At 48.5% G+C, this 19,656-nt stretch overlaps 1 protein-coding gene across 1 annotated transcript; it reads left to right on the top strand.

The window, feature by feature from the left end:
• The first annotated feature begins 4,625 nt into the window (after nt 1–4,625).
• Nucleotides 4,626–17,840, top strand: NUDC (nuclear distribution C, dynein complex regulator). The gene is made up of 9 exons (XM_059070572.2): nt 4,626–4,887; nt 6,958–7,035; nt 14,047–14,250; nt 14,341–14,406; nt 15,209–15,334; nt 15,409–15,603; nt 16,832–16,915; nt 17,011–17,129; nt 17,570–17,840. The coding sequence occupies exons 1-9, from the start codon at nt 4,807–4,809 to the stop codon at nt 17,619–17,621; spliced, it is 1,005 nt and encodes a 334-aa protein (XP_058926555.1). The 5' UTR covers nt 4,626–4,806; the 3' UTR covers nt 17,622–17,840.
• Nucleotides 17,841–19,656: the final 1,816 nt, after the last annotated feature.

Here is a 19,656-nt window from a genome sequence, read left to right as displayed (position 1 = left end):
GGCCTGGGTTAAAGGCTGGAACTGGGAGGCAGAGTCAGGGCTATAGATGCCTTTTCATACTCTGAACACGTCATGCAACTTTGTGCCTCCAACTGTTCCCTGTGCCTGGGATGTCTTTCTGTAACCCTGTCTGTTTGGTAAGTTCCTGGTCACCCTTTCTGGTCTAGCACAGGCTTCACAGTTTTTCCCTCTCCACCTCTTTGGCAGAACAATTTGCTCGCTCCCTGAGTTCCCAGGTCATCGGGTTCAGCCCCCCAATAGAGCACTTAGCACATGGTGGTGTAATCACACACTTACCTGCTGTTGATGGTGTTCAAATGTAGATGGGGTCAGACTCGGGGAGGCTGACTTATCACCAAGAGGCCTTCCTGGGCAACGTTTATTATTTCAGTGAATTGACCAGGGCTCAAGATCAGGCCTAGGTCTCTCAGTGGGGAGTCACATCAAACAAGCACCTGGGTCTGATTTATAAGATCAGAATGCCAATTCAGGCAGGCAGAACTCTGAGATAAGAAGTGGGTAAGTGTGTGGGCTCTGGAGTCAGGCTGCGTGGGTTTGAATCCTGGCTCTACCCTTTCAGCTGTGGGGCCTTGGGCACATGACTTCATTTCTCTCGCCCTATTTTCTCCTCCCCTCAATGGGGATAACAACATAGGAGCATTATGTTAAGTCAAATAATGTTTATAAAGTGTTTGATACGATACTGGGCACTTAAATTTTACCAATAAATTTTACCAATTTGTAAAATAAATTTTACCAATATTTACTGAAAAGTTATATAATGAGAGTCAATAGTATCAAGCACAGACCATTTATTCATTCCCCAAATACTTATTGAGGTTCTACATTTGAGGCTCTGAGCTGAATGCTCGGATGAATCAGTTTCTATCTTTCTTGAAGTTTATATTCCAGGGAAAGGGGATGGATATAGAACCAAAATTTCTTTCTTTCTTTAAAAAAATATTTATTTATTTATTTGGCTGCACCAGGTCTTAGTTGCGGCATGTGAACTCTTAGTTGTGGCATGCATGTAGGATCTAGTTCCCTAACCAGGGATTGAACCTGGGCCCCCTGCATTGGGAGCACGGAGTCTTAGCCATTGGACCACCAGGGAAGTCCCTAGAACCAAAATTTCTTAACTGTATATTTCAGTTGTGGTAAGTAATTACACAGGATGAGCACAAGGTACTTTGAAAGCAAAAATCATGGAGATGGAGACTTAATCTGTATATCAAGGTCAGTAAAGACCTCACAGAGGAAGTGGCATTTGGGTTGAGACCTGATGGGTGAAAAGGAGTTGCTGGCAAAGGCCTAGGAACTAGGACAGGGCATTTGAGGAAGTGAAAGCAGCCAGTGAGGAGGGAGCCTGGTGTGTGAAGGGGAGTGTGGGACAAGATGAGACTGGAGAGGTGGGCACGGCCCTGATGTTGTTGCTCCTCGGAGGCCATGGTTGGGAGCTTGGAATTTATCCTGAATGCAATGGCAATAGGGCTAATTTTAAGCAAGGGAATAACAAGACCTGGCTTATCCTTAAGAGCAATTGCTCTGGCTGCTGGGTGGAGGATGGACTACCAAGTGACAAGAAAGGAGGTAAGGAGACCAGAGAGGAAGCTGTCAGAGTAGGTGTCAAGCAAGAGATGATGCTGGTTTAGACTGGAGTAGTAACAGCATCTTGCTTCACACAGCAAGGTGAGGAGACAGAATCAAGATATATTTTGGAGGGAGAGCTAACAGGACTTACTAATGGATTTGATGAGGTCAGATTTTGGCTCGTCCAAACGCGTAGATGAGTGGAGGTTTGGGCTTTTGCAAATTGGTGCTTGAAGGGGCCATTTAGCTCAATGGGGAAGACTTTGGGAGGAATTTGTGTGTATGTGGGAGCATCAGTGTTGGCCATGTTGGTTTTTAAAAATAAAAATAATTCTTGAATATAATAGAATATCTATTAAGCGTTCAAATTTCAGATTGTCTCATAAAGTTATAAATTTTTTTGTGTTAAAATATACATAACATTACACTTACCACTTTAACCATTTTTAGGTCTACAGTTCAGTGGCATTAAGTACATTAACATTGTTGTGCAACTGTCACCACCATCCATCACCAGCCATGTGAGTTTTGAGATATCTGTTAATCGACCCAAGTGGGGCTCTCCAGGAGCTCAGGAGAGATCTGGGCCAGAGGCATCATGCGATCACTTACAATGCCGTGGGCAACTAAGCCTGCAGGCTGCAACTACTGAGCACACATGCCACAACTAGAGAGAAGCCTGAGTGCCACAAAGAAGAGCCTGCGCACCACAACGAAAGATCCTGCATGCCTCAACAAAGATCCCGTGTACTCTTAGCACTAAGACCCAATGCAGCCAACTTAAAAAAAAAAAGAGAGATCACCTACAGAGAAAGTATAGATAGAGGAAAAAGAGGAGGCCATAAAGGACAGAGCCCCCAACAGTTATAAATCTGAGTAAGTCAGGACACTGAGAAAGAGTGTTAGTGAGGTGGGAAGAAAACCAGGTAAGTGTGGTGACATGGAAGCTCTATGAGTGTGCTAGGGCTGCCATAACAAACCATTACAGACTGAGTGATGAACAACAGAAATTTATTTTCTTACAGTTCTCAGGGCTGGAAGTCCAAGATCAAGGTGTTGGCAGGTTTGCTTTCTCCTGAGGCTTTTCTCTTTGGCTTGCTGATAGCTGCCTGATATGGCCTTTCCTCTGCTTGCTTATGAGTCCCTGGGGTCTCTTCCTCTTCTAGTAAGGACACTAGTTATATTGGATTAGGGCCCCACCCTTATGAACTCCCTTAACCTTCATTACCTCTTTAAATAGCCCTATCTCCAAAAGCAATCACACTGGGAGTTAGGGTTTCAACATAGGAATTTGGGGGGAATACAGTTCCGTCCATCACAGAAGCCTAAGGAAAAAGAAAATTATTTCCAGAAGGAAGAAGTGGTCAACTGTGTCAAATGCAGCTAAGTCAAGTAAAGTAATAGTGGTCCACTGGCTTTGTCAATAAGTAGGTCATTGTAACCTTGGTCAGAGTATTAAGAAAAGACTAATTAGAGTAAATAAAAAAGAGATGGAAGGTGAGGAAGTGGAGAAACAAGCAATCTTTTCAAATTTTGCTGCAAAAGAGAACTGAAAATTGGGGTGGTAGGAGGAGAAAGTGGGGTCATAGAATAGCAAAAAAAGAAGTGACAGGCTTCCCTGGTGGCGCAGCGGTTAAGAATCCGCCTGCCAATGCAGGGGACAAGGGTTTGAGCCCTGGTCCAGGAAGATTCCACATGCCGCAGAGCAATTAAGCCCGTGCGCCACAACTACTGAGCCTGTGCTCTAGAGCCTGCAAGCCACACTAATGAAGTCCGTGCGCCACAACTACTGAAGCCCGCGCACCTAGAGCCCATCCTCTGCAACAAGAGAAGCCACTGCAATGAGAAGCACACACTCCTCAATGAAGAGTAGCCCCCCCACTCGCCGCAACTAGAGAAAGCCCACGCACAGCAACGAAGACCCAACACAGCCAAAAAAAAATACATAAATAAATTTATTTTTTAAAAAAAGTGACATTGGGCTTCCCTGGTGGCACAGTGGTTGAGAATCCGCCTGCCGATGCAGGGAACACGGGTTCGTGCCCCGGTCCGGGAAGATCCCACATGCTGTGGAGCGGCTGGGCCCGTGAGCCATGGCCGCTGGGCCTGTGCGTCCGGAGCCTGTGCTCCGCAACAGGAGAGGCCACAGCAGTGAGAGGCCCGCCTAGCGCAAAAAAAAAAAAAAAAAAAAAGTGACATTGAATTGCGTTTATAAGTTGAAAGGGATGATCCAGAAGAAAGAAGATTGTGATGTAGGAGATTTAGAAAAGGATAATAAGAAGAGTAGAATCCCTGAAAAGACTAAGATGATGAAATTCAATACAAAAGTAAAGTGGTTGGCCTTAGATGGCTGGGACCCTTCCCGCACATTAATTGAAGGTTGAATAAAGCACTCATCACATAATTTGCAGGGACCAGTTTAAAATGACAATGTGGAGTCTCTTGTTCAAAAATTATTAAGAATTTAAGAGGACTTCCCTGGCAGTCCAGTGGTTAAGACTCCACGCTTCCACTGCAGGGGGCAGGGGGTTGGATCCCTGGCCGGGGAACTAGATCCCACATGCCTCGGGGCCAAAAAAAAAAAATTTCAGGACTTCAGCAGAAGAGCATTAACCCAAGCACAGGGCCCTTATAAGCTCGGGGACCCTTCAAATTTCTATGGAGTATGTGATGATGACGGAGGTGGGCTGTCATTTGGGCAAGTCCCATCTCCTTTCTGGGCCTCAGTTGACTCATTGAAGGGTTAGAAGAGATGACTAAGAACACTTTCCGCTTCACTGTTGTACAAGCTGGGAGGTCATTCCCATAGGAACAAAGTTCATGCCTTTTTAGCTTCCAATCCCGCCGGAGTTGGGCCCAGGGCTTTCTGGAAGGCTCCATAAAAAGCGTCTGGTGACCATAGCAACTCACACCAAACTCAGGGGCCCTAGTCTCCGCCCACAGCTTCACTGACGAGCTCTTTGATTGGCTTAGCAAGTTTGACCAATGGCCGGCGAAGCGGGCTGTTTGCCGCGTGGTCAATGGCTGCAGGCCGGAAGAGAGGCGGGAAGAGAGAGCTAGCAGGCGGGTCTGGGCGGCGGGGCGTGTGCGTGTTTCCGGCTCCGCTGCGGAAAGCCGAGGACTAGAGCGGTTGGGCCGAACGCGACCTTAAGGACCGGAGAGCGCGGGACTCGTGTGCGGACCTCAGATTTCGGAGCGTGGCTAGCGGCCGGCACGATGGGCGGAGAGCAGGAGGAGGATCGGTTCGACGGCATGTTGCTGGCCATGGCGCAGCAGCACGAGGGCGGCGTGCAGGAGGTAACGGCCCGTGCGGCGTTGGCTCGGCCTGGCCCACCCGTGGGGCCCCAGCCACGCTCTCTCCGTCCTTCTCTGTCTTCAAGGGCCGAGATACTCCCCTGGGCCTCGCGAGCTCTGGGATCCCCCCCACATTCTTACTGCACTCCAGCTTCCGGCCTGGCCTCCTTGCCGCAAGTCTTGCACTCGTATCAGTCATGGGACCCTAGGGCCCCTCAGTAGTACTTGTCTTAGCAGCTCCTGCGTCCCTGCACCCGACCCTAGAAAAGACCCAGAGTCTTGGGATCTCTCCCCCCCGCCTTATTCTCCCACATACTTCTGGCCCCGTTTCTTTTCTACTGGCCGCTCCCGAAGAGCATCTTTTAGGATGAACTATTCTGGACATTGAGATTTGCATGTACTAAGACTTGGAACGAGCGGAAGAATGTGTGCGGCGTGTGTGTTTGGGGTGGGGGGGGGTGATATTAACACGTGGTCTTTTTAGGGCTTGAATGGGGGAATAGGAGAACTGTGTTCACAATTGTTCTACACCACCTACCAGCTTGAGACCGTTCCACGTCTCCAGGCCTCAGTTTCTTTCTTTGAGACAGAGCTACGAATCCTTATTTCCTGAATTTGTAGGAGAGTAGTGTCTTGAAGTGAAGGACAGTGAGGAATTCTCAGTAATCAGGCTTGAACATTCAACAAGTATATGTTGAGTGATGTGTGCAAGAACATAATTCATTCGTAGTGACCAGACCCAATAACACGTAGTGTATGAAGGATAAAGACCAACTAGTCGAGATTCTGGAGTTGGTTTTTTGAACCATGGAAAGTTCAAAAGGTAGAAAAGCCTATCAAGATCAGTCTTTTTATAAAGAAACTGAAGGAACTTGCCCAAGATCATCCAAAAGGGTCCTGACCTAGAGGGGACCAGAATCCTTGGGCCAGTGTGTGCTTTCCACAGACCATTTCTGATTCTGTGTCTCTCTGGGGACAAGTTTTCATGGAGCTTTCCATTCCCATTCTCTCATTTAGGTGCCTGTGGTGACCAACGACTCCTAAGCCCTTTGAGGTGGGAAGAGTGCTATTAATTTGGAGATGTGAAAGGGTCCCATCCCCCACCCCCCACCCCCCTAAATTGTTGACACAGTTGGATTCGGGAGTGAGTTCGTTTTTGAGTGAATTGAAAAAGTGTCTAGAAGCAGGAATTGACACCACTGAGATAAATTCTAGCATCAGATTTAGAACCACTCACTTGGGCAAATAAAAGGGTTTAGTTATATGTGCTAATCTTAGGTCACTACTAGGTCTTTAAATCCAGCAAAAACTTTATTGAGCATGTACTCTGAGTCAGATCTGGTGCTAGGCACTGGGGATGTAGACAAAGTCATGGTTCACAGTGCCTGCTTGTGAGGAGTTCACTGTCCCGCAGTGGGTCTCTTGCTCTGGGCGAGACACTGCTAAGGACCTCACCTCCATTACCTCCTTTGGGCCTCACAGAGGATCCTTACCTATATCCTTAGAAATAAGTCCTGCTGCTGTTTCTGTTTTATGGAGTTAAGAAACTTTCCCAAGGCCACAGAGCTAATGTATATCAGTCTGATACCCAGACCGATGCTCTTAAACGACTTGGCTACACTGATACCCCAGCCAGAGTTAGCTGGTCTTAACCTTCTTTGAAGTAGCTTCATTCGTTCCCCTCCTTCTAGCTCTGCCCTAGTAACTCAGCCAGTGCCACTCTGGATGGGCTTTTTATTTTGTGGAGAGGAAAGCTGGATCCCAGGCGTATCAAGCCCTGGATGCAGAGGAGTGTCTGATATCCTCAGGCTGCTTCTAGCACCACAAAAAATGTGAAACACATATACACATGCACACAAGAAATGAGAAATCTGCCTTTCAGGTGATCTAGGTAAGGTTAGGCTAGGCTTCCTGGCAGAAGTGACTAAGTCAGGGCCTGTTTTCTCAGTTGGGAGGCTCGGGGTGAAACAGTCCAGTCCCAAGTTCCCTCCTAGACTAGGGAAGTTAGCTTCTGTGTAGGTGAGGGGCTCCCAGTATGGCATCTCCACAGCTTTGGTCTTTGTCTTCTTTCAGCTTGTGAACACTTTCTTCAGCTTCCTTCGACGCAAAACAGATTTTTTCGTTGGAGGAGAAGACGGGATGGCAGAGAAGGTGAGTGTTGGGGACCACTGTCCCTTGGGCAGCTCTTGTTTCTCCAGAAGAAGAGCTAACTTGGCCTTCCTTTGGCATAATAATAACCTATAGCAGAAGTAAAATGCCAAGGGCAAAGAGACGGGGAAGGGAAGCAAGCTGTCATTTATTGAAGCCCCTCTCCTTGCCAAGTGCTTTATCTACCCTGTCCCCATGGTCCTCTAGAAGTTTGAGAGGGGCAGATGTTACTATCCCCATTTACAAGTGAGGAAATTGGTCTGAGTTGTGGGAGAGCTAGGGTTGTCCAAATTTTTGAGCTGAGTTGTGGGAGACCCAGGATTAGAGTCAGAGTCTTTTGTAAAACTGCCTTCTGCCCCCTGACACCATGCTTTTTGGTTCCTTTTCCATTGAGGTTTTATCTAATTACCTAGCTGGGAGATGAGAGTAGGCAAATGTTAGAAATTGAGCTTAGAAGACAGAGATATAGGAAAACTCAAAGCCGGCTATCCCAGTCTTCCTAGATGCTGTGAGCAAAAGTTCAAGGATTTGAGAATTGCAGGGTTAAAAAAATTTTTGGGGGGGGCTTCCCTGGTGGCGCAGTGGTTGGGAGTCCGCCTGCCAATGCGGGGGACACGGGTTCGTGTCCCAGTCCGGGAAGATCCCACATGGCGGCTGAGCCTGCGCGTCCGGAGCCTGTGCTCCGCAACGGGAGAGGCCACAACAGTGAGAGGCCTGCGTACCGCAAAAACAAACAAACAAACAAACAAAAAAAAAAAAAATTTTTTTTTTTAATTGAAATAATTGATTTACAATCTTGTGTTAGTTTCAGGTGTACAGAAAAGTGAGTCAGATATATATATATATATATATATATATATATATACACACACACACACACATACAGATATATATATATACATATATATATACTTTTTCAGATTCTTTTCCATTATAGGTTTTTACAAGATATTGAATATAGTTCCCTGTGTTATACAGTAGGTCATTGTTTTTTATCTGTTTTATATACAGCAGTGTGTCTCTGTTAATCCCAAACTCCTGGATCATCCCTCTTCCCCTTTCCCCATTGGTAACTATAAGTTTATTTTCTGTGTCCGTGAGTCTATTTCTGTTTTGTAAATAAATTCATTTGTATCATTTTTTAAGATGCCACATATAAGTGATATCATATGATATTTATCTTTCTCTGATTAACTTCACTTAGTGTGATAATCTCTAGGTCCATCCATGGTGTTGCAAATGGCATTATTTCATTCTTTTTTATGGCTGAGTAATATTCCTGTGTGTGTGTGTGTGTGTGTGTGTGTGTGTGTGTGTGTGTGTGTGTGTGCGCGCGCGCACGCACGTGCACTGCATCTTCTTTATCCATTCATCTCTTGAAGGACATTTAGGTTGCTTCCGTGTCTTGGCTATTGTAAACAGTTCTGCAGTGAACATTGGGGTGCATGTATCCTTGAAGACCATGTTTTTCTCTGGATATATGCCCAGGAGTGGGATTGTAGGATCATATGGTAGCTCTATTTTTAGTTTTTTAAGGAACCTCCATACTGTTCTCCATAGTGGCTGTATCAATTTACATTCTCACCAACAGTGTAGGAGGGTTCCTTTTTCTCCACACCCTCTCCAGCATTTATTATTTGTAGAATTTTTGATGATGGCCATCCTGACTGGTGTGAGGTGATTCCTGAGAATTGTGTTTTGTGGTATGGGTTCTAATACCTTGAACATCTTCTAATTCCTTAGGTTGTGATTATGTTTTTGAAGATTGGTAAATCATGTCACCTCATTGAACCGTGATTTTTATAACCTTGATACTTGTTTTCACTTTAATAACAAGAAGGAGATATTTTGCAAACTGCTTTCTTTGGCTTCAGGGTTCTAACAAGCTGAAATGCTTGATAATGTGTCTTGATGGTCTGAGGCTACTTTGTTATAGACGCTTTGGCCTGGAGTAGGAGTCCTGGGTTCTTGGCCTAGCTGTGTGGCCTGGTTGATTTCCCACCAATTCTCTGGTCCTTTTTTTTTTTTTTTTTCTCTCTGGTCCTTTTAATCTTCACATCTGTAAAATGGAAGAAGGTGGACTCACTGACCTTTAGGACCCTTTGTGGCTCAAATACTCTTTCTGTATTAGCACTAGCACCTCCCATTTTTCTGTGGGCCAGGACCTTATAATATCTGCTTTCATTCATTTGTAAACTAATGTTTATTGAGCACTTAACACTTTGCCTGTGTTAGCTACTATGACAAACCCTTCGGGATTATACAGACAATGGTCTTTGTTTTCATGGATCTCACAGTGTAGCCCCCTTACAACCCCCCGCCCCCCAAAAAAAGACAATGAAGAAGTGACGGGTGTTAGGGCGGAGGTCCTGGGAGCATAAAATGGGGACTGACCTAGGTTGGGGGCTCAAGGAAGACTTGACGAGGAAGAGGTGCCTGAGGTGTGAAGGATGAGTAAGATAGCAGGCAGAAGGGAGAGAGATGAATAATGTTGAGAAGTGGTGTCACGGGGATGATGGTGTCACTGCTGTGTATTGGATGTGTCTGCTGGTCCCTCTTAGACCTTGTTATGCTCCTTGGCTCTTTGTTCCCTTAGAGTCAGCTCTTTCCCAGGAGGTTGGTCTGACTCTCAGGCAGGCGGAAACCTGTCTAGCCTTCCTGCCGGGTCTCCATTTGTAACACCAGTAACTTCTTTGTATTGGGGACCTACCGTGCACCGCGCCACCAGGTGCATCATTTCCAAGTGCGTTGGTTAAGAACATGTTCTCTGGAGCTAGGCAGATGTGAGTGAATCCTGGTCTCCCCCTCTTCCTGCTTGACAGCTGTGTGGTGTCGGGTGAATCACTTTCTGAGCCTCATTTTTCTTCCCTGGAAGAGGGGATGATCTTTCCCTCACAGGGCTGTTTTAAGGATAAAAAGAGGTCATATAGTGTGACTGGCACATGAGGATACAAGTTCACAGACCCTTTTTTGGACTTCTTGGGGCCAGATGTGTTTTGGGATTTAGAATTCATTGGATTTTAGGAGGCAATACAGTGCATATACTGTACATTATGTACAGTACCCCAGTCCAGGGGTCAGGAGCAGCATCATGTAATGAAACATTAATATTTCTACAGAGAAATGTGTATCAATACTTATACCAAGTGGGAGATATGACTCCCACTGTAAATGACTGTAAATACCTTCATGCTACAAACTTAGAGAAATACAGAAATACTCTTAGTTTTTGTAGCTTTGGGGCTAGGCATTATGGACTCGGATAAAGCCATAATGATCTAGTCAGTATGTGATTGACATAGGAAGAGATGAATGGACTAGTGAAGCAGAATAGAGAATCCAGAAAAAGTCTAGCACGCATGAGGATTTTAAGATGTGTCCAATAAGGTAGGTAATTCAGTTCGGTAGGCAAAAGACGATTTAATAATTCATGCTGCTACAACTGGCTACTGGTAAAAAAACAAAACATGTACCATACTGTACCATCTGTTTTACTAGTATCTAAAAATAAATTGTAGATCAAGAAGAGCTTAGTAAGGAAAGCTGGGAAACTATGTATAACCTTGCGTGGAGGAGACCTTGCAAGGATAGAAACCTGGAAGCTATAGAATAAAAGGTAGCTGTTTGCCTTTTCAAACATAGAACACATGTGTGGCAAAAGAGACGTAACGACATATGAAGTCAGTTGAAAAACAGTAGATCTGGAAAAGATGCATTGCAGAGGACAGATAAAATTTAATAGCCAATTTAATATGCAGGTACTCTTGTAAATTGACAAGAAAAGGATAAACAGAAAAATTGGCAATTCCATGAAGAACATGTGAAAAGATGCTTAAATTCAGTAGTAATCAAGGAAATGTAGGAGAAAGAAACAGTGAGATGCCCTTTTTTTTTCTGGTCAAACTGACAAAAATATTTTTTAAAAAATTGCTTAGAGATGTAAAAATTTCTACAGATGTGGAAAGAAGGGTACTCTTCAGACATTGCTGGTAAAAGTGAATTATCATAGCTGTTTAAAAACTTTTTATTATAAAAGATGCTCAACATCACTAATCATTAGAGAAAGTCAAATCAAAATCACAATGAGATGTGGTCACCTCACACCCATTAGGATGGCTTCTATCAAAAACCCCAGAAAACACCAAGTGTTGGCAAGGATGTGGAGAAATTGGAACTCTGGTGCACTGTTGGTGGGAATGTAAAATGGTGCAGCTGCTGTGGAAAACTGTATGGTGGTTCCTCAAAAAATTAAAAATAGAACTATCATATGATCCAGCAATCCCACTTCTGGGTGTATACCCCTCAAAATTGAGAGCAGGGTCTTGAAGAGAGATTTGTACACCCATAGCAACACTGTTCATGATAGCCAAGAAGTGGAAGCAACCCAAGCATTCAATGAATAAACAAAATGTCACATATACACATAATGTAATATTATTCAGCTTTTAAAGGAAGACCTGCTGGCACAGTGGTTGAGAATCCGCCTGCCGATGCAGGGGACACGGGTTCGTGCCCCGGTCCGGGAGGATCCCACATGCCGAGGAAGGGCTGGGCCCGTGAGCCGTGGCCGCTGAGCCTGCGCGTCCGGGGCCTGTGCTCCGCAACGGGAGAGGCCACAACAGTGAGAGGCCGTGTACCGCAAAAAAAAAAAAAAAAAAAAAAAAGATGAAGACAGATAAGAACACATATTGAATATGAAGTTCTAGAACAGGAGTGTGTCTTCTCCCTCAGATGTGTCCCCCCCGCCCTATGGTCTGGGTCAGGACCTCATGCCTTTGGGTTTAGCTTAAATTTCCTTCCGGGGTCTCCTGGCCAGGCTGGTGGGAACCACCCTTTGCTCCCCTGTCGCCCAGCCTAGGTCAGGGCGTGCTGTGTTCAGGCATGCCCGCTGAGCAGTCGGGGGCTGTCCTAGAACTGGCCCAACTCTCCTCACCGCTTCCCCACTCTGCTGGTCTGTGGTTCACAAAGACGTGTCCAGTGACAGAAGCTTGGCTCTGACAGCCTGCCAGTTGGTACTCCTGCGTAGGCTACACACTCCCAGGGGTCTCTACCTGGGGCTGGGCCTGGGTAAAGCTGGTGGGAGGAGACTGGGAGGAGGGGGTCAGAGGCTGCTGTGATTGGCCTTGACTGTGCCTGGTGGTTCAGCTCTGCCCTCATCTAACCTCCAGGAGCTAGGAAAGAACAGGACGAATGGGACGTAACATGATTCACTGGAGCTGGAAGAGGGGATGGCCCCACTCCTGCCTCCCCTTGGCCACTCATTGGCAAATGGCTTGAGTTCAAGGTCCTGATTAGGGACTTGGGACCAAGGCCCTGTGGTGGATCCGCCTCTGCTGGCGTAATTGTGCCATGACTGATGCCTTCTGTTGACAGCAGAATGGCCTTCAGGTGGCTCATTTCTTTCGTGCACACACCTCATTTTGTTAACCCATTTGGTTTGGGGGTTCTTTTGGTACCCTTTAACCTTGAAGGGTGTGGAGCTGCTGCAGTGTGGCGTGAGGTTGGGAGGGTAAGAGGAGGAACTGGCCTCAAATGAATGAGAGGCCACAGGGCATTTGGCAGAACCCTAGATCTGGGAGCCCATGGCTGACTCCAGTGACCCTGAGCCCCACGTGATTCCTCTCCGCTCTTGCAGATCCCTTTCTCCCTCCAGCTATGACTCAGAGATTCTTGAAAGATGGTTTGTTGACTGCTGGTGCCCTGTGAGGCCTCCTCTAGGTGTGTGGGTTGACACAGAGTTGGGTTTCCTAAGTTGGGTAAATTCCTGAGCCTGCCAAAGGTGAAGAGGTGAAATTCAAGAGACACTTGAGCTGGTCCTGGAGGATGAGTAGGAGTTTGCCAGGCAACCTGGGAGTAGGGGCAAGGACACTATAGGCAAAGAATAGCTATGTAAGACTGCTTTTAGAGATGACCTCAGGGTCACACAGGTCGGAGTAGACCAGGATCTCAAATGTAGGTGTGACTCTCACATATGCATGAGAATTGGCCAGGAGGGCGTGTTAAAAATACAGATGGCTGGGCCATATCCCCAGAATCTCTGACGCAGTAGGTCTAGAGTGGAGCCTGAGATTTAGCATTTCTAACAAATTCTGGGTGACGCTGTTGCTGTGGGTCAGGGGAGCACACTCTGAGAGCTGCCGGTGTAAAACATGAGGTAGAACCATTTCTCCCATTGTATTTTCACAGCAGAGAAGGTGCTTCTCCCCACCCTCCACCAGCTGACACTGAGTTCGCCTCAGCCAGGTGACACATGTCCTGAAAGCTGATGAAACTGGGGCTTAGAAATTGTCAAAGTTGTTTACTTGTTCAAGGCCACAGAGCCAGACGGGTGGCAACAGTATTGGGGTTGCTTTTGGGCAACAGGAGGACCAGCTAGCAGGATGTGCGTTGGAAGCATCCTGGGAAGGTTTCATGGGAGAGGCAGGATTTGAAATGGATAGCTTGCAGGCTGAGGAGAGGAGGAGACTACCTTTTCCCTCCAGGAAGGTCTCTCTGGCCTGAGAGCTGGGGAAAAGCTTCTCAGAGGGGCTGAGGCTGGAGTTCTGCTTCTAACAGCTTCACTCCATAATGAAGGACTTTTCAGAGCACTTATCATTTGGTCTGCACAACATCCCTGTGAGGTAGGGACTCATCCTTGCTGATAAGGAATCTAAAGCTCTTAACAGGTTAAGTAATTTGCCAAAAATACAATAGCTAGTGCGTGTCAAAGCCTGGATTAGAATGCAGGTTGTCCAACTTCAGTGTTGGGTCTTAGTCCCTGAACTGCCTTGTTTTTGTTTTGTTTTGTTCTGTTTTTTTAAAGTGGTCGCTGTTTATTGAAGCAGATTCTTTGCAGGTATTCTTATTACAACTCAACGATATAGGTGTGTATTAAATCCCATTTTGTAGATGTGGAAACTGAGGTTCGGAGTGCAGTGCCTGCCCAGGCACTCAGCAAATAGAGATAGGACTAGCCTCACGTCTTGGGACATGTCCCGTCCCCTGATGCCTCATTGCCTTCTCTTCCTTCCTCAGCTTATCACACAGACCTTCAACCACCACAACCAGCTGGCACAGAAAGCCAGGCGGGAGAAGAGAGCTCGGCAGGAGACTGAGCGGCAGGAGAAAGCGGAGCGGGCAGCCAGGCTGGCCAAGGAGGCCAAGTCAGAGACCTCTGGGCCCCAGATCAAGGAACTGACTGATGAGGAGGCCGAGAGGCTGCAGCTGGAAATTGACCAAGTAGGAGTGGGCTTCTCTCCCCTGCCCCCTGATCCCCATTGGCACTGGGAGTGGGTACCCTCTTGCCAAATGTTTTGCCCTTTGCCACAGAAAAAGGATGCAGAGAATCATGAAGCCCAGCTCAAGAATGGCAGTCTCGGCTCACCAGGGAAGCAGGTGAGATGGACTGGGGCTGCTCAGGGCTAGCAGGGGGCTTGGGAACTTCTGGGGACTCTTCAGCCTTTCCCTTTCCCTGGAAAGCCTTCCCCTTCCCCACCCCACCCCTCCTTAGCTTTGGGAATCCTCCCCATACTTTAAGATTCCACACTGGACCAAAGTGGGTTAAAAAACAGAACAAAACCCACTGGCTTTAAGCCTTGGCAGGAAAGCCCAAGAGCCAAGAAGGGCAGTGCCTGTACAGGCACCATTTGGGTGGGCTTGGGTCCGTGGGCCCAGCCTGGCCCTTCGTGGTGGATTACTCTGACACACCTGGGGCATGTTCCCCTCGGGGCTCCTCCCATCAACTTGAGTCCAGCTTCCCAAATAATCCTTAGGGCACTCACTTGGCTTTGCAGAAGTTCTGGTCTGAGACTAGGGTCTCAACCCTACAGACACAGAAAAAGGAAGTTGATCATTTGTCAGCCTGGTTTTATTTTAGAACAGCCCTACTGATGGCCACCTCATGACCTGTTATGTGCTGGGCTTTCTTCCTAAGTCCTTTGGCTTGAACTGCCAGCTGGGTGGGTCCCATGGGTCCATCTCTGACTGTCACCGTCCCCCAGCTGTCACGTGTTCTACCAATCTGAACTCTTCTCAGGCAGAGATCAGAACAGGTTTTACCTCTGGCTCCTAGTGGGCCGTGGACTGGGCAGGGACCAGGTCTGTACTGTTCTGTGGCTGTATGCCCAGTGCCAGCCCTGGGTGTGGGGTTCAGTCTGGGTCTGTCAAGTAAGTAGCCGAGCACCCCAACTGTGAGCAGGAGGCTGAGGAGGCTGAGGAGGAGGAGGAGGAGGACGAGAAGGACAAAGGGAAGCTGAAGCCCAATTTCGGCAATGGGGCGGACCTGCCCAATTACCGCTGGACGCAGACCCTGTCGGAGCTGGACGTGAGTGCAGGGGCTGGGGCTTGAGGTGAGGGAGCCAGCCTGGGGCCTCTCCTGACTGCTCCTGCCCCTTGCAGCTGGCAGTGCCCTTCCACGTGAACTTCCGGCTGAAGGGGAAGGACGTGGTGGTGGACATCCAGCGGAGGCGCCTCCGGGTGGGGCTCAAGGGGCAGCCGGCGATCGTGGATGGGGAGCTTTACAACGAGGTGAAGGTGGAGGAGAGCTCGTGGCTCATTGAGGACGGCAAGGTGGTGACGGTGCATCTGGAGAAGGTGCGAGAAGCCCCGCCTCCTGGCCTGTGTTGTGACTTAGGGAGAGGGGGCTGCTCATGAACTTGGAGACCATGCTGGGGGCCTGATGGACATACCTTTTTTAATCCCCACGACAAGACTTTTAAAGTAGGTCTGTCTAGTTTTAGAGTCAGGAAAAGGGTAGCTCAGAGATTTGCCCAGGCTTTTGCCTCTAGGAGGAGATGGAGTTGGGATTGGAACTGTCCTTAGTACCAAAGCCTTTTCCTTTCCATTGGGTTTGTATATGCATTCAATTCAACAAATACTTGAACACCTACTATGTGCCAGAGACTGTTCTAAGCGCTGGAGAGAGAACAGTGAACAACACGTAGAAAACTGTGCCCTGAGGAAGCCTATGTTCCCTCACACCCTCAGAGAGCTGGGATTACAGACACCACTAAATGAGTGTGGTCTCTGTAAAGTGCCAGGCGTCCAAGGAAAGTGTCCCATGGCACGTACCACCTGACCCAGCCTACCTGACCGGCCTTGGCTGCCTCTGTTCCCTTGCACTTGCATTTCCTCCCAGCTGGAATGTCCTTCCCTGCTTTTTAATGTGGTTTACTGCATGTCCTTAAAGGCCTAGCCCATCCATGTATTGCTCTGACCTCTCCCTCCACGCTGGATGAATATCTCCCTCGGTACTTTTTTTTTGGTATAAATTTTATTTATTTATTTATTTATTTATTTATTTATTTATTTAGTTGCACTGGGTCTTCGTTGCTGCACATGGGCTTTCTCTAGTTGCGGCCAGTGGGGGGTTACTCTTCGCTGCGGTGCGCGGGCTTCTCATTGCAGTGGCTTCTCTTGTTGCTGAGCACGGGCTGTAGGTGCCCGGGCTTCAATAGTTGCGGTGCATGGGCTTAGTTGCTCCGCGGCATGTGGGATCTTCCTGGACCAGGGATCGAACCCGTGTCCCCTGCATTGGCAGGCGGATTCTTAACCACTGTACCACCAGGGAAGTCCTCCGTCTGTAATTTATTCTTTCCGTTATCATGCTGATTTGTGACTGTCTCCGTGTCTGTCTCCCCCAGCCACTGGGGAGGGCAGAGGTCTTGTTCATCTGCACCCTAGGTCCCAGTACAGGCCTTCGCAGGTCCCCAGTGCAGGATGTGTATGGGAGAGAGTTTGGTTCTGGAAGGGTTGGGTGGTGGTTCCCAGGGCACAAAGCAAGCCACCACCTATCCCCCGGTGGTCTTCCTCTTCCTCTCAGATCAACAAGATGGAGTGGTGGAGCCGTTTGGTGTCCAGTGACCCCGAGATCAATACCAAGAAGATCAACCCGGAGAACTCCAAGGTGAGCCCTGGCTGGTTGGAGGAGCTTCGGTTGGGAGGTGAGGGGCCTGGGTGGCCCCAGAGCTTCACCCATCCCTGTCCCTGCCTGCCCCCCAGCTCTCAGACTTGGACAGTGAGACCCGCAGCATGGTGGAGAAGATGATGTATGACCAGAGACAGAAGTCCATGGGGCTGCCCACCTCAGATGAGCAGAAGAAACAGGAGATTCTGAAGAAGTGAGCAACTGAGAGATGGGGGTTTGGGGAAGGTGTCTGGGGCTTGAACCTGGGTGGCAGCAACGAGTGTGTACTGAGAACACAGGAGCTGCCCTGCTCCTTCCAGGATGAGCCAGCCAAGTTTATGGCTTTATAGCCTTGGCTTGCCTCCCCTAATCACTTGCTGAGGTCATCTTGAGGGCAAGGCCACCTCAGGGTAGGAAGGGGTAACAGGCGGTCATTGTCACTGACAGAAAAAGTGCCAGTGTTGGCACCTCAGCTTCCAGCCTCAGGTCCTCAAATGGGCCTTAGAGTCCTTGGGGCCCCACTCCTGCCTGGCCTGGCTCCAAGTTGCTCAGAGTTCTAAAGAGATTAGACCTCATGTGGGGAGCTAAGAGAAAGGGACTAATTTGGGGGAGAGGGATGGCTTGTTTCACCTTCTTCCTACTTTCCGTCCCCAGGTTCATGGATCAGCATCCAGAGATGGATTTTTCCAAGGCCAAATTCAACTAGCCCCTGTGTTTGCCTCCCTGAACTCTTGGGGCTGAGCTCCCAGCTACTACCCACCTTCCTTTCCCACCCTTCCCTGGGACTTGTGGGCCTCAGGGCTGGGGCAGGTATGGGGCTGGCCCACACACAGGTCTAAGGGCATCATGGGAGAAGGGCTGGGGCCTTGGGGGTGTCTTGTCCTCCCATTTGGCCTGCTGTTACACATTAAAACTATTTACCCAATTCCACCTGTGTCCTCTCTTCACTCTGGCCTTTCCCTGGGGGACAGGCCTCTTATGGCTGCTGCTGGGATCTGGGGGCTTGTCTTGTAGCCCAGGTTCTGCCATGTGATCTACGGCAAGTCCTTGCCCCTCCCTGGGGCTCAATTTCTCATTACTTAAATGGAGAATTCAAACAAGGCTTTTAGTCTGTGTATGATTCTGAGCAAAAGTGGCTAAAGGGACCAGAACATATGTCAGATTCTCAAAGGGGCCCATGACTCAGCAAAGTTTTAAGACCAGCCCGGCTTGATTCCATTTTCATCTCTAAGACAATTTCCCACAGCACTGGGTCTGTCCTCTAGCCCTGGAGCAAGTGTTTCTGAAACTACACTCTTTATTTCCCAGGGGCAGAGAGCAGCAAAGGCTGGGGAACCGCTCAGGCCTCAGGTTGGCTCTGTGTGTGGTGGGGATCTGGCCGGGAAGGCAGGGTGAAGCCCAGTGGAGCCTATTGTGTGTCTCTGACCTGGACCTCTGCAGATTTTAGGGCTTCACAGAGTGAGCCACTGAGGGAGTGCCAGGGCTGGAGAGGTGTTCCCTTCTGCCCAAGTCCAGCCACCAGAGCTGACCCTTTGGTGGGAGGGTACAGGTCACATTGCACGGTGCCACAGAGGTCATGGCTACAGCAAGAATGTCTAGGTTGGCTTGGCCAGGGTGCTATGCTCTGTGGGCCGTGGGTGACCCCTGTATTTCTGGAACACAGCATGTCTGTCCTTTTGGCATTTCAGAATAGCTTGTTAAAGACTTAAAGAAGGTATGAAGTGTTTGGCTTTGTCTGTTTACCAAACTTATAAACCCTCTTTTTGGGGAATGCCAGTAGTAGTTCCCAAGGCTAAGCTTGGAAAATGGTGCTCTCGGGCCAAGGCTAAGATAGAAGGACTGTGGCATCACTCTCCTACTCTGTCCAGCATTATCCCTGGGCTTCAGTGCCCTGTCGTCATTTTTTTTTTCTTTTATTTATTGGCTGCATTGGGTCTTCGTTGCTGCGCATGGGCTTTCTCTAGTTGCGGTGAGTGGGGGCTACTCTTCGTAGCGGTGGCTTCTCTTATCGCGGAGCACAGGCTCTAGGTGTGCGGGCTTAGTTGCTCTGCAGCATGTGGGATCTTCCCCAACCAGGGCTCGAACCCGTGTCCCCTGCATTGGTAGGTGGACTCTTAACCACTGTGCCACCAGGGAAGTCCCATGGTCATTTTCTTTACCTTCTTTTTTTTTGGCCATGCCATTTGGCATGGCGTATGAGATCTTAGTTCCCCGACTAGGGATTGAACTCATGCCCCCTGCAGAAGTGCAGAATCCTAACCACTGGACCACCAGGGAATTCCCGACCTGTGGTCATTTCAATCGCAGAAGCCTTGACCTGGAAGAGACAGCAGAGCCTAAGGAAAGGGGCCAGTTTTACCACTGGTACTTGGCCCTGTGGTCATGGCCACAAGGGACCATCCTGTGTGTCCAATAGGAAACGGAACAGACAAGTACAGTTTGTCCAGTCACTTTCCAAAGGGTGCCCATGAGGGCAACAGAAGGTCTGGGCGGGGGGGCGCTGCAGGTGAAGTAGGGCAGCGAGGGATCCTGGACACCTAGCTTATCATCAGTCAAGACTGGGCTGCTGGGCCTGCTCCGGTCTCACTGAGAGAACAAACACACCCCTGTGTGTGAGGAGTAGCCAAGTAAGATCCTTCTGAACCCAGCTGGGCTCTGATGTCCAAACAGGGGGAGCCTGCTTCTACCCCAAGCAGGTCAGCTTGCCAGCTTGGGGGCACAACTGCCAAGAGGCCAGCTTC

This window comes from Kogia breviceps, chromosome 1 (genome assembly GCF_026419965.1).
Source record: "Kogia breviceps isolate mKogBre1 chromosome 1, mKogBre1 haplotype 1, whole genome shotgun sequence".
NCBI classification, from domain to species: Eukaryota; Metazoa; Chordata; class Mammalia; order Artiodactyla; family Physeteridae; genus Kogia; species Kogia breviceps.
This window is presented reverse-complemented; position numbering and strand designations above follow the sequence as displayed.